General features: G+C 42.6%; 1 protein-coding gene across 2 annotated transcripts in view; it reads left to right on the top strand.

Annotated features, from left to right (window-relative positions):
* The window catches only part of myt1la (myelin transcription factor 1-like, a), a 121164-nt gene that overhangs the window by 58426 nt on the left and 49812 nt on the right, over positions 1-12926 (top strand). For both annotated transcript variants that reach the window (XM_061746342.1, XM_061746341.1), the window contains exon 8: positions 6635-6725. In XM_061746342.1, the coding sequence (XP_061602326.1) occupies positions 6635-6725 (91 nt within the window). The remainder of the gene's footprint in view (positions 1-6634; positions 6726-12926) is intronic.

The following is a 12926-nucleotide window of genomic DNA, read 5'->3' as shown; positions in this document are numbered from 1 at the left end:
TTATTGCAGTTGACTGTGGTCTGGGAGACTGTGGTTCGAGACGCTCTGGGCACGACTTGTTCGCCACAGTATTTTCCTCATTGTGTTTTGGTTTTCTTTTAATATCTTTAACATTTCTAAACACAAAAACACGAAAGTGTCCTTAATAATTCAATAATACAATAGGTTCATGTTACGCACGGGTCTGGACCTCGGCACAGTGGATGAGAGTCACCTCCTGATACAGAGTCTAGAATTTCAGCCTCCTAGCTCAAAGCGTTAGTGAACTAAAAAAGACACGAAATAGGCTTCCCAGCCGTCTCACAGCAAGAAGGTCCTGGGTTCGATTCCCGCCGGGGGACGCTGTGGGTGCTGAAGTGCGTGTTAGTTCCCCTATGACTTCGGCGCCCACACCATGGGCGGGGTTGGCGAAAGGGCCTTTCTGTGTGAAGTTTGCATGTTCTCCCCATGTTCCCTTGGGTAGCTAATGTTTGCTACCCTCACAAAAACATGCACACAGTCCTGGGCTATACATGCCCCCTCTGGCCAACCGGGGCGCCAGATGGGGTGGGGAGGATCCGGCCGGAATAACGTGATCCTTCCACGCGCTACGTCCGGCCGGAGAAGCCCCACCCTGTCTGGTGAAAAGATGCGGCCTGCTCACTCCTCAGGATAAGGAGGAGACCTGAGCTCAGTGCAGGGCCCTCCCGGGGTTGGTAGAGGATGGCAATGCCCAGGACTGTCACTTAGGTAGGGGCACGGGGTGGTAAAAATGGGAAAAAAACCGGGATAAAAATATTTAGAAAAAAAAAAAAGCAATAGGCTTTGCAGGCCCGAAAAGCAACACACGTGGTCACCTTTGACACTTCCGAAGGTCACACAGATCTGAAACTTGGCACAGTGAATGAGAGTCACCTCCTGATACAGAGTCTAGAATTTCAGCATCCGAGCTCAAAGCGTTAGTGAACTGTGCAAAAATAGACACGAAATAGGCCTTATAGGCAAACCTATAACAATACATAACAAACCTCCTGTGCCTACTGAGCATTAATAACATGTCATAATCGAAGGAGAACTAATTAAAACGGATGTCCTTAACATGAACCTATTGTATTATTGAATTATAAAGGACACTTTTGTGTTTTTGTGTTTAGAAATATTAAAGATATTAAAAGAAAACCATAACACAATGAGGAAAATACTGTGGCGAACAAGTCGTGCCCAGAGCGTGTCTCGAAACACAGTCTCCTAGACCACAGTCAACTGCACTAACCAGTCGGCCAAATGCTGATATGTTGCCAAGGCGGGCAAGGCCTTATCTTATCTGTGGTCATTACACTAGGTGAGGTGTGAGCTTCATAACAAAACTTCTGTGCCTACTGAGCATTAATAACATGGGGTTAGCCATAGAAAGGGGCGATAACAGCCTCCTGCACCTACTAGTAGGTAGAGTAGGGCCCTACTGGCCCATATCTATGGGATGATTGTTATCATTTTGTCCTTCATTCAATGGTACGACAGCAGTCAAATCGGGTGACAGATCCCATTGACTTCGCATAGTACTATATCCGTGGTGCTCCCATTAAAACCTTAATAAAACACTGCTAAAACAGCGTTAATAACATGCTTTTACAAACTGACAGTAACAAACAGTACCTTGAGCGACAAAAACTCATAATTTAGGCAAAATAACAAAGAATAATATATAAATAACAATAATGTCATAATCCCTGTATATATCACGACCACGGATCCCATTGACTTTGCATGGTACAAAATCCGTGGTGCTCACACGGAATTATACAATTTTCGTGTTGGTACCACGGAAAATAGTGGTGAGAAGTCGTGGGCATTTCACAGATTTTTGTGAGATCAGGTTGTCCTCTTCACAGCTCAGAGGTCAAGTCCACTGAAGGCGATAAGCAGCTAAAGTGACAGCCTAGCCTTAGCTCCAAATTATCCCAAAATATTACCTAAGAATTCACCTCCCATTCAATTCAATCTACGGAGGCCAAAACCTTTCCTTTGAGCTTGGATTTAATGATTATGTACGCTGCAAACTTGGGTGATTAACATCAAGTTCAATGAGGAGTGTCTCACCCGCCCCCCGGTGGTCAATGGAGGAACTGCAGGCTGTTGTTTTTCACTCTCTGGATTCTGTTGGACGCGTGAGCTGAGTGAAGCAGAGGTTAGGGTTAGGAAATGTTGTGATCAGATCACAAACCTTAAAAAAACCTTAGAAAACGTGTTTGGTTAGCTCATTTACCGCAAGTTAGCTATTTTAGTTTGGGGTGAATTTGCTCATGCAGCGGTCTCAGTTTACAGATTAGCATTAAAAAAGGAAGGACTATGCTCCGTCAGGTTCTTCTTCACAGCTCAGAGGTCAAGTTCACTGAACGATAAGTAGCTAAAGCCTTGGAATATTAAGTCCACGCTCCAAATTATTCATAAATCTGACCTAAAACCTCACGTTCAGTTGTTATGGAGGCCAAAACCTTTCCTTTGCCCCTGGATTTAGTGATTATTTATGCTGCAAACTTGGGCGATTAACATGAAGTTCAATGCAGAGTGGCTCGCCCGCCCCCCGGTGGTCAGTGGAGGAACTGCAGGTTGTTTTTTGGGGGAAGCTGGCTCGGACACGCCCACTTTAGCTCATTTAAATTAGCTATTTTAGCTTGGGGTGAATTCGCTCATGCAGCGGTCTCAGTTTACAGATTAGTATTAAAATAAGAAATAATTTTGCCTCGCCAGGTTCTTCTTCACAGCTCATAGGTCAAGTTCACTGAACGATGAGTAGCTAAAACCTTAGATTAGTAAATCCACTCTCAAAATGATCCATAAATTTTGTTCAGTTGTTATGGAGGCCAAAACCTTTCCTTTGCACCTGGATTTAGTGATTATTTATGCTGCAAACTTGGCCGATTAACATGAAGTTCAATGCAGAGTGGCTCGCCCGCCTCCCGGTGGTCAGTGGAGGAACTGCAGGCTGTTGTTTTTCACTCCCTGCATTCTTTTGGACAAGTGAGCTGAGTGAAGCCTCTCGGATGTGTTTCGTTGAGAGGAGCTAGCTATCGGCAGACGTGACCTCGTCCAGAAATCCCTTACCCTGCCTTTAATGCATGCTCTGCTTGACTTGATGGTGACGGTCTGCTCCTCCATCGCTGCCTTGCTCACCGACCAGACAGGAATCCATCACGTGTTACTGAGGAGTAAAGAGGTGAAGCCTTGAATGTCTCAAAGAAGCTTCTAAGTCGTTAGTAAATGGTTTAATTATCCGAGGAAACACCAGAGCAAGTTGATTCCACACAAAGCTGAGCAGAGATGTTTCTGTTGCCAGAAACAGCGTTTTCTTTTGTTTTGTCTTTCACGGTATTTATTTGCCCCAACCAAACCCGCCGCGACTCTGCTCGCCGGCGAAGCGTCAGATTAGAAGAGACAGGGCTTTTTATGAAAAACTGGACACGTGGCGAGGGATGTTTCACCCCCATAGCCATCCATCATGACTTCAGTCTAGAGCAGGGATCAGCAACCCGCGGCTCTTTAGCGCCGCCCTAGTGGCTCCTGGAGCTTTTTCAAAAATGTTTGACCTTATTTTTTCCTTTTTTTGTTCTTTTTTTGTTCTTTTTTGTTCTTTTTTCCTTTTTTTCTCTCTTTTCTTCCTTTTTCCTTTCCTTTTTAATCTCGACATTTTGACTTTTTTCTCAAAATTTTGACTTTTTTCTCAAAATTTTGACTTTTTTCTCAACATTTCGACTTTTTTCTCAAAATTTTGACTTTTTTCTCAACATTTCGACTTTTTTCACGAAATTTTGACTTTTTTCTCAACATTTCGAATTTTTTCTCAAAATTTTGACTTTTTTCTTGATATTTCAACTTTTTTCTCGAAATTTCTTCTGTGCATAATGAAAAAAAAGATCTTCCCCCAATTATAACTAATATAGGAACATGCAGCATGTGTTCTTTCATTCTAAGGCTGATACAAGACATTTTTTATTTTTTGCGGCTCCAGACATATTTGTTTTTTGCGTTTTTTGACATTTTGACTTTTTTCTCAAAATTTTGACTTTTTTCTCGAAATTTTGACTTTTTTCTCGACATTCCTACTTTTTTTTCCGACATTTCGACATTTTTCAAGAAATTCTGACTTTTTTCTCAATATTTCCACTTTTTTCTCAAAATTTTGACTTTTTTCTCGACATTTCAACATTAATCTCGACATTTCAACTTTTTTCTCAACATTTCAACTTTTTTCTCAAAATTTTGACTTTTTTCTCGACATTTCGACTTTTTTCTCGAAATTTCGACTTTTTTCTCAAAGTGCATAATGAAAAAAAAAATCTTCCCCCAGTTCTAACTAATATAGAAACATGCAGCATGTGTTGTCTTCATTCTAAGGCTGATACAAGACATTTTTTATTTTTTGCGGCTCCAGACATATTAGTTTTTGGTGTTTTTGGTCCAATATGGCTCTAAAACATTTTGGGTTGCCGACACCCGGTCCAGAACTAGTTTAGACGACAAACACATCCGAGCGGTTTCATCCAGACGTGATTCCCGGTGAAATTTTATCCATCAAGAAAATATCAGAACAGAATATAAAGTTAGAAAGTTTGCAGTTCCTGAGCCGCTGCCTCTCAGAACTATTACGCTTAATTACATTCATCAGGATTCCACAACTTTTTAATTTGAATAGCAATTTTTTAAGTTTAGAAAACACATTAAGAGCTAACTTTTTAATAGAAGTGTGAATGAGTTTGAAAGATGAGAAACTGCTGGGATTAATCAGGGTTTCCTCTGCAGAGCTGTTACGGTTTGTGCACGTTTGTCTGAATCATCCACCCGTCTCTGCAAGGGGGTTGTTTTATCACCGCATGACAAACTAATATCCTCATCTCATGAAACTTCATGAAATGACCATTATGATGAGAACAAATGAAACTTGTGTGTCCTCAGCAAGAACTGGGCGGTCGGAGGAAAAACGAGGGATTTTATCAGGACGTTTTGGTGAAAACTGGCCCCATGTGCTGTTTTCTCTCTCTCTTTCCTATAAACCTTTTCTTCACATACAAATTTAAACTGCTTCGGTTCTGCTTTAACCACCTTAACCATCCGATTGTTTAGGTTGATTCCTAGCAGAAGCTTTAAAACTCCAACAATGTTTACACTCTTTTCCATCTCTGAAATGTTTTAATTTACCAACACGCCCAAACAAACGGTATTATCTACATAAATTAAGGCTATTTCAACTTTTCTTATAAAATCAGCTTCAAATCTGTATGGAGGAGTATTTGACTACTTTTAGGAAGCGTGACTTCCTGCTACGGTTTTTCATTGAAACTATTGAAGACGTGGCTGAAGGTTCGTCTCAGGACGACTGGCTGCAGAGGTTAGGGTTAGGAATGGTTGTGATCAGGTCAAAACCTTAGAAAACATGTTTTATCTTCCTCTCTTCTCTTCTTTTTACTCGTGGATTCTCTAGTTTAGCCTTCCGTTGCTGCCATCTCAGACGTAGAGCAACATTCGTCTAGGTGACGACATTTTTAGGGTAAAACGATCACAAACGTAGAACTATCCAAGAACAACCTGAGAACCTGAGTCTCAGAAAATTTGAATATTGTGATAAAGTTCTTTATTTTCTGTAATGCAATTAAAAAAACAAAAATGTCATACATTCTGGATTCATTACAAATCAATTTTAAGATTAAGATTCCCAGAATATTCAAATTTTTTGAGATAGGATATTTGAGTTTTCTTAATCTGTAAACCATGATCAGCAATATTAAAATAATAAAAGGCTTGCAATATTTCAGTTGATTTGTAATGAATCCAGAATGTATGACATTTTTGTTTTTTTAATTGCATTAAAGAAAATCACAATATTCTAATTTTCTGAGACAGTCATATATATATATATATATATATATATATATATATATATATATATATATATATATATATATATATGCCTTAGGTTTTTACCAACCTGGTATATAAGAAAAAAGGGAAAATGGGAACAATCTAAAAAAAGTTAGAGAAACTTTAATTGTGAGATTAAAAACTTTAATTTCACGTTCATCTTTTTACTCGTTAGCATCTTTCCTTTAAAGTGCTACTAACCCAGAATTAGGCTTGGAGTTGTATTTTCAAGATTCTCTTTATTGTAAAGTGCAACAAAAGGTAGAGTGCAGGCCTTCAGTACAACAAAAAACAGAGTGCAATATTAACAATAAATATAAAAAAACAATATGAAAATATAAAAACAACAATATAAAAACAATATACAGACTTGAGGCATTTATGGCGCTGACAGCAGTTGGGAAAAAAACTGTTTTTCAGTCTGTATTTGTCAGGTTTAGGCAGTAAATCAGGACGGTGGGGGTTCGCTGTGTTTACTTAGAAACATGCGGAGATGAGAAGATGCTGTAAAGTATAAGAACCTGATCAAATATGAAAACAGCTTAAAAACACAACAAAAAGAGAGAAAATGATGGAGATGTTGTACGGTGGAGCTCATGCTGCTGACACACGTTTCATCATCCCGGCTCGCCCGTCAGTCCAGTGTGTGGTCCAGAGATGTGTGCATGCTAACCGGCCTGTTAACTCCTGTCTGCTCTTAACCCTCGCTGTCTTTCTCACCTTCTCTTGTCTGTCAAAGTCCTTGCCATGTATGAAAATGTTTTAAAGTGCCCGACTCCCGGCTGCTCTGGACGGGGTCATGTCAATAGCAACAGGAACTCGCACCGCAGGTGAGTGAGCGGCCGTCGGCCGGGCTGCTAGCGGCCGCGCCGCCGCCAGTGTGAGTGAAGCCCGGTTAGCGTAGCCCGGTTAGCGTAGCCCGGTTAGCGTAGCCCGGTTAGCGTAGCGTAGCGCCAGAGCGAGAGCGTGACTGTGATGTGTTTGAGGAGGACGGTTCGGGTCAGACGCTCTTGAACTTGTTCGGACACGAGTGGTGGCCTCCTCCTCTCCGCCCACGGAGCAAAAACAGGGAGGCGAAGGTCACCGGCAGCGCTAGGTCGCTGCTAGCGCTAGGTCGCTGCTAGCGCTAGGTCGCTGCTAGCGCTAGGTCGCTGCTAGCGCTAGGTCGCTGCTAGCATGAATGTGAGACAATGATATCATGAATAAAACATTACAATAAAAGTAAAAATACAATAAAAACAAGACGATACAGATTAACCCTTGTGCTGTCTTTGGGTCAAAGGGAAAAAGAAGGGAGAAAAGAAGGAAGGAAGGAAAGAAGGAAGGAAGGGAGAAAAGAAGGAAGGGAGGAAGGAAGGAAGGAAGGAAGGAAAGGAGAAAAGAAGGAAGGAAGGAAAGAAGGGAGGAAAGAAGGAAGGAAGGGAGAAAAGAAGGAAGGAAGGAAGGAAGGAAGGAAGGAAGGAAGGAAAGGAGAAAAGAAGGAAGGAAAGGAGAAAAGAAGGAAGGAAGGAAAGAAGGGAGGAAAGAAGGAAGGAGAGAAAAGAAGGAAGGAAGGAAAGAAGGGGAGAAGGAAGGAAGGAAGGAAGGAAGGAAGGAAGGAAGGAAGGAAGGAAGGAAGGAAGGAAGGAAAGAAGGAAGGGAGAAAAGAAGGAAGGAAAGAAGGGGAAAAAGAAGGAAAGAAGGAAGGAAGGAAGGAAGGAAGGAAGGAAGGAAGGAAGGAAGGAAGGAAGGAAGGAAGGGAAAAAAGAAGGAAGGAAGGAAAGGAGAAAACAAGGAAAGAATGTATGAGGAGAGAAAAGAAGGAAGGAAGGAAAGAAGGGAGGGAGAAAGGAAGGAAGGAAGGAAGGAAGGAAGGAAGGGAAAAAAGAAGGAAGGAAGGAAGGGAAAAAAGAAGGAAGGAAAGGAGTAAAGAAGGGAGGAAGGGAGAACGGAAGGGAGGAAGAGAGGGAGGAAGGAAGGAAGGAAGGAAGGAAGGAAGGAAGGAAGGAAGGAAGGAAGGAAGGAAGGAAGGAAGGAAGGAAGGAAGGAAGGAAGGAAGGGAAAAAAGAAGGAAGGAAGGAAATGAGAAAACAAGGAAAGAATGTACGAGGGGAGAAAAGAAGGAAGGAAGGAAAGAAGGAAGGAGGGGAAAAAATAAGGAAGGAAGGAAGGAAGGAAGGAAGGGAGGAAAGAAGGAAGGAAGGAAGGAAGGAAGGAAGGAAGGAAGGAAGGAAGGAAGGAAGGAAGGAAGGAAGGAAGGGAGGAAGGGAAAAAAGAAGGAAGGAAGGGAGTAAAGAAGGAAGGAAGGGAGGAAAGAGGAAGGGAGAATTAGGTCATTTTGACCCAAAGACAGTACAAGGGTTAAAGCTCCTAGAATAAACGTACATCAAATCAACATGATGGTCGTAAAACAACCGTCTCACTACTGATGTTCAACAGCTCGGAGAAACAGATTTTAAGTTTCTCTTAAAATCATCGATGAGTCCAGGAAACGTGGAGACGGTGCAAGGTCTGAGATGGAGAGAAGAGATTAGTAAATCCTGGATGTAGGAGGGAGTCTGACCTACAGAGCACCGAGATGTTGAAGTTAAAGGGACCGGGAGCCGGGGAAGAGTTTTTAAAATTGTGGTGATGTGTGAACCCTTCAGAGTTTTGGACTTGCTGAAGAAGAGACTCCTTGTTTAGGCGAGAAAACAAACTGTTGCCGTCGTCCAAAAGAGACGACACAAAAGCATGAATAATTAGCTCAAGATCATTTTTGGAAACAACTGGCAGCAGTAGCTCAGGTGGTAGAGCGGGTCGTCCAATGATGGGAAAGTCGGCGGTTCGAATCCCACTCTGTCCTAGTTGCTGTCGTAGTGTCCTTGGGCAAGACACCTTACCCACCTTGCCCCGTGTGAATGTGTATGAATGTTGGTGGTGGTCGAATATGGTTCCGTCAGTCTGCAGGGCAGCTGTGGCTACAAACGTAGCAGCTGTGGCTACAAACGTAGCAGCTGTGGCTACAAACGTAGCACCTGTGGCTACAAACGTAGCAGCTGTAGCTACAAACGTAGCAGCTGTGGCTACAAACGTAGTAGCTGTGGCTACAAACATAGCAGCTGTGGCTACAAACGTAGCAGCTGTGGCTACAAACGTAGCAGCTGTGGCTACAAACGTAGTAGCTGTGGCTACAAACGTAGCAGCTGTGGCTACAAACGTAGCAGTTGTGGCTACAAACGTAGCAGCTGTGGCTACAAACGTAGCAGCTGTGGCTACAAACGTAGCAGCTGTGGCTACAAACGTAGCTACCACCATTGGTGAGAATGTGTATGAATGAATAATGGTCTCTGTAAAGCGCTCTATATAAAACCAAGCCATCATCATCAACTGTTCATAGTTTGGACATTTTCCTTAACTGGTAAAAACAGTTCCTCATCAGCTGCTTCGTTTTTTGTTCTAATGACATTTCTTTGTCCAAGACAAGATTTCTTTGGCTTGACTTAGATGAGACACTCAAATCACCTAAAAACTGGCTGATGGCTGGAATGACATCATCAGAAATGTGTTTCTGCACTCCAACTATGCAGCGGCAAGAATGAGACACAGGACAGACAGAGGTTAGAGATTCAACAACGGTATTACTTGTACAAGGAGAAGTCAGGCAGCTTAACATAAGTGTCAGCTTCCTGCTGGCTACTGAGGTTAATACAGACGTAAGCCATATAGTCCATAGTTACAAATCAATCATATTGAAAGCATTCAGTTGTCTCCAAGGTTTATCTGATTCAATCCTGACTACTGTGACAATCAATCGCAGTCTTGTAGTTACATTCAATAGGGCAAAAGTGCCTCTTCCAACACTCTTCCAGTTTAATTCCAAAGGTCAAAAGTTAGTTCCAACTCTCATCTTGTCACAGTATTTTTCCACTTGTAATGCTGTGAGTATAATGATAGTTACAAACATTATAAAACATAGATTTACATACATTTTCATAACAGGGCCGATCACCAGCACCTCGGTTTTAGAATTTGCTCCGAGCCACTGTTTTATCTGCACAAGGAGTTCAATCTCTGAATCTCAGAGGCCTGGATATCGTCTGCAAATAAACGATGCGAAACATCAGCAAACTACTGGGTTTTCTGACCCAACAGTAGAACATGTAATAGAAAACAAAAGTGGACCCAAAACAGAACCCTGAGGTACTCCGCACAGCAAATCAGCAGAGATGTGTCAAATGGAAACTGACATTTGAGGCTTGAAACGAGACGACTGGACTTCATCTTCCAGTTCTCTCCAACAACCGAGACGAGGAGGTCCAGTCCCCTGGACTCAGGTCTCTGGGTACCATCAGGACCTGGAGGTCCTGGACCTGGGGGTCTGAGACCAATGTAGTTTAGTCATTGGAGGTCCAAATCAGGCATCGGGTCATGTGTATTCAAATTCAAATTCAAAAGTACTTTATTTTTCCGTTCGGAACTTCGTTGCGGGAGGACAAAAGTGCAAGTGCAAATATCACAGTCCACGCATCCTTGCATGCAGTACAAGAATAAAAACAAATTCCTACATAAGCACAAGGAGTCATAGCAAGGGTTAAAAACAATCACATGGGCTACAGGATAAAAAAGTTACATAGGATAAAAGAAAGAAACAGGTCTATAGAAAAAGGAAAAACGGGTTAGGTGTTTAAAAGTGGGATTGAGGTGGGGGTGAAACTGGATGATGCTCTTTGTCCGGAGTGGGAGTGACCTGTATCTGATTCTGATGCTAGTAGAGTGGAGTTGCCATGGAATGTTTGTTGTGTCTGTTGCGATCTTTGTGCCTTTTTTCTTGACCTGAGTATTGTAGATGTTGATGAGGTTCCTGTTCCTGACCTATGATTTTATTGCTGAGTTTGACTACCGTATTTTCTGGACTATAAGCCGCTACTTTTTCCATAGGTTTTTGTGGCCGGGTGGAGAGGTTGACGGGACACGCACCTGTGTCCCATCCACCACGCTGCCACGCCTCCACCCGGCCTGCCTTTATAAGGCAGAGCTGGACAGCAGGAAAGGGGTCTGAGAAGCCGGGTGAAGGTGCTTCTGTACGTGTGTGGGTGTTTTGGGTGTTTAATGAACGAATAAAAGGGTCTGCACGAAGATCTGTGTCTCTCCGTCCTTCGGTCGGGCCCCCGTGGCACGCACCCTGCCACAGTTTTCAACCGTGCAGCTTATACAAAGGTGCGGCTATTCTGTGGATTTTTCTTCCACCACTCGGGGCGCTCTAACCGGAATTAGAATCAAAACTAAGACAAAATTAATGCAAAGAAGAATACGCTACTTCTTCTTTAGCAGATAGAAGTAGAAGCAGATTTCAAACAGATAAATAGATGAATAAATACAGGTTATTTTCTCTTGGTTCTGTCCCGTTTTAATCAGCAAAGTTGCTGCTGTGTTAAAAGACACTGTTAGGAAAGATCTATTTAGGTACAAACATGTACATCATTTACAGTTCAGAATCCTTCTGTACATGTAGTAAATATCTAATCTAACTACAGAAATATCTGCGGCTAAAGATCTTTTTTTTTATATATAGAGCGGATGCGGCTTATATACAGGTGCGGCTTATAGTCCAGAATATAAGGTATTTTATTTAGACTGTTCCGGTGGTTGATGCTGAGTGAACCAAACCAGGCTGTTATGTTGAATGTGAGGATGAATCAATGAAACATTTATAGAAAGCAGAAAGTATTGTCTGATGAACCTGGAGTTTACGAAGTTTACGGAGGAAAAAGAGGCATTGCTGACATTTGGAAACAAGATGTTCACTGTGAAGTTGAAATGTGAGTTTGTAATCCAAACTCAAACGCCAATGTAGCGGTGCTACAGGGTTGTTAGGACCCGGTGCTAGCGCAGTACGCTGAGCGGTCGTCTACAGAGTTTCCACGAGGACGTTCTCTGGTTCTTCAGAGCAGTCGTCTCTCATTCGTCGTAAAAACCCCGCGGTTTACCCCCGGGACGCCCTGAGCTCATAAAAATGCCTGATGTGAACCGTCTCCGGGGTCAAACAGCCCATACTGGGACCGTAAACAATCATAAATATATTTTATGGATCCTCCAGAATAAGTTGAAGCCTGAGAATCGTAAATAGATAAATATATAAATGAACTATTTTAATTGCACGTTGCAGAAGCAGCTCTTCTAAGGTTTTATTCTAAAAGCTCTGTTTTAGCTCTTAGCTCCGTCTCCCAACGGGCCGCGTCGGTTCTGATTGGTCAGGTGATTGATCCGGAAGGGAAGTGGACCAAACTGTCCTCCTTCATTCCTTCAGCTGGATTTACGTTGCGTTAAATTGACCTTAAAGTTGAGACGTTTGACCCGGGGAGGCGGTTACGCTGGAGTTGACGGCGCTCCGCCTGAGCCTCATTTTACTCTGACCGCAGAGGACATTTGTTTCAGAGTTTCTGACTAAAACTTTCTGACTTCTGAGTACGAAGGGATCAAACTATAAAGATATAAAGTTAGATGTTGGTCAGGAACAATCATTGAGATTGTTAACTTTATGTTGTTAACTTTACGTTGTTAACGTTACGTTATCCTGGTGAGACAAACCTGCTCTGTAACAAACACTGTCCTGTGAAATCGGTCTGGTATTCCTGGCATTTCTGGTGTTCCTGGTATCCCTTTAGTACCTGGTGTACCTGCTGTTCCTGGTATTCCTGGTAATTTTGTTGTCCCTGGTATTATTGGTGTTCCTGGTATTCTGGGTATTCCTGATAGTTCTGGTCTTCCTAGTCTTCCTTGTGTACCTAGTGTTCCTGGTATTCTTGATAGTCCTGGTGTTCCTGGTATTCCAGGTTTTCCCGGTATTCATGGTGTTCCTGATAGTCCTGGTGTCCCTGGTATACCCAGTGTTCCTGGTATTCCTGGTGTTCCTCATGTTTCTGGTGTTCCGAGTCTTCCTTGTAGTCCTGACGTTCCTGGTGTTCCTGGTATTGCTGCTAGTCCTGGTAGTACTGGTATTCCTAGTGTTTCTGATAGTTCTGGTGTTCCTGGTAGTCCCCGTGTTCCTGTTATTACTGGCATTCCTGGTA

This window comes from Cololabis saira, chromosome 18, assembly GCF_033807715.1.
Source record: "Cololabis saira isolate AMF1-May2022 chromosome 18, fColSai1.1, whole genome shotgun sequence".
Lineage (NCBI taxonomy): Eukaryota > Metazoa > Chordata > Actinopteri > Beloniformes > Belonidae > Cololabis > Cololabis saira.
The sequence above is the reverse complement of the archived record's forward strand: the minus strand, read 5'-3'. Positions and strand labels throughout refer to the sequence as shown.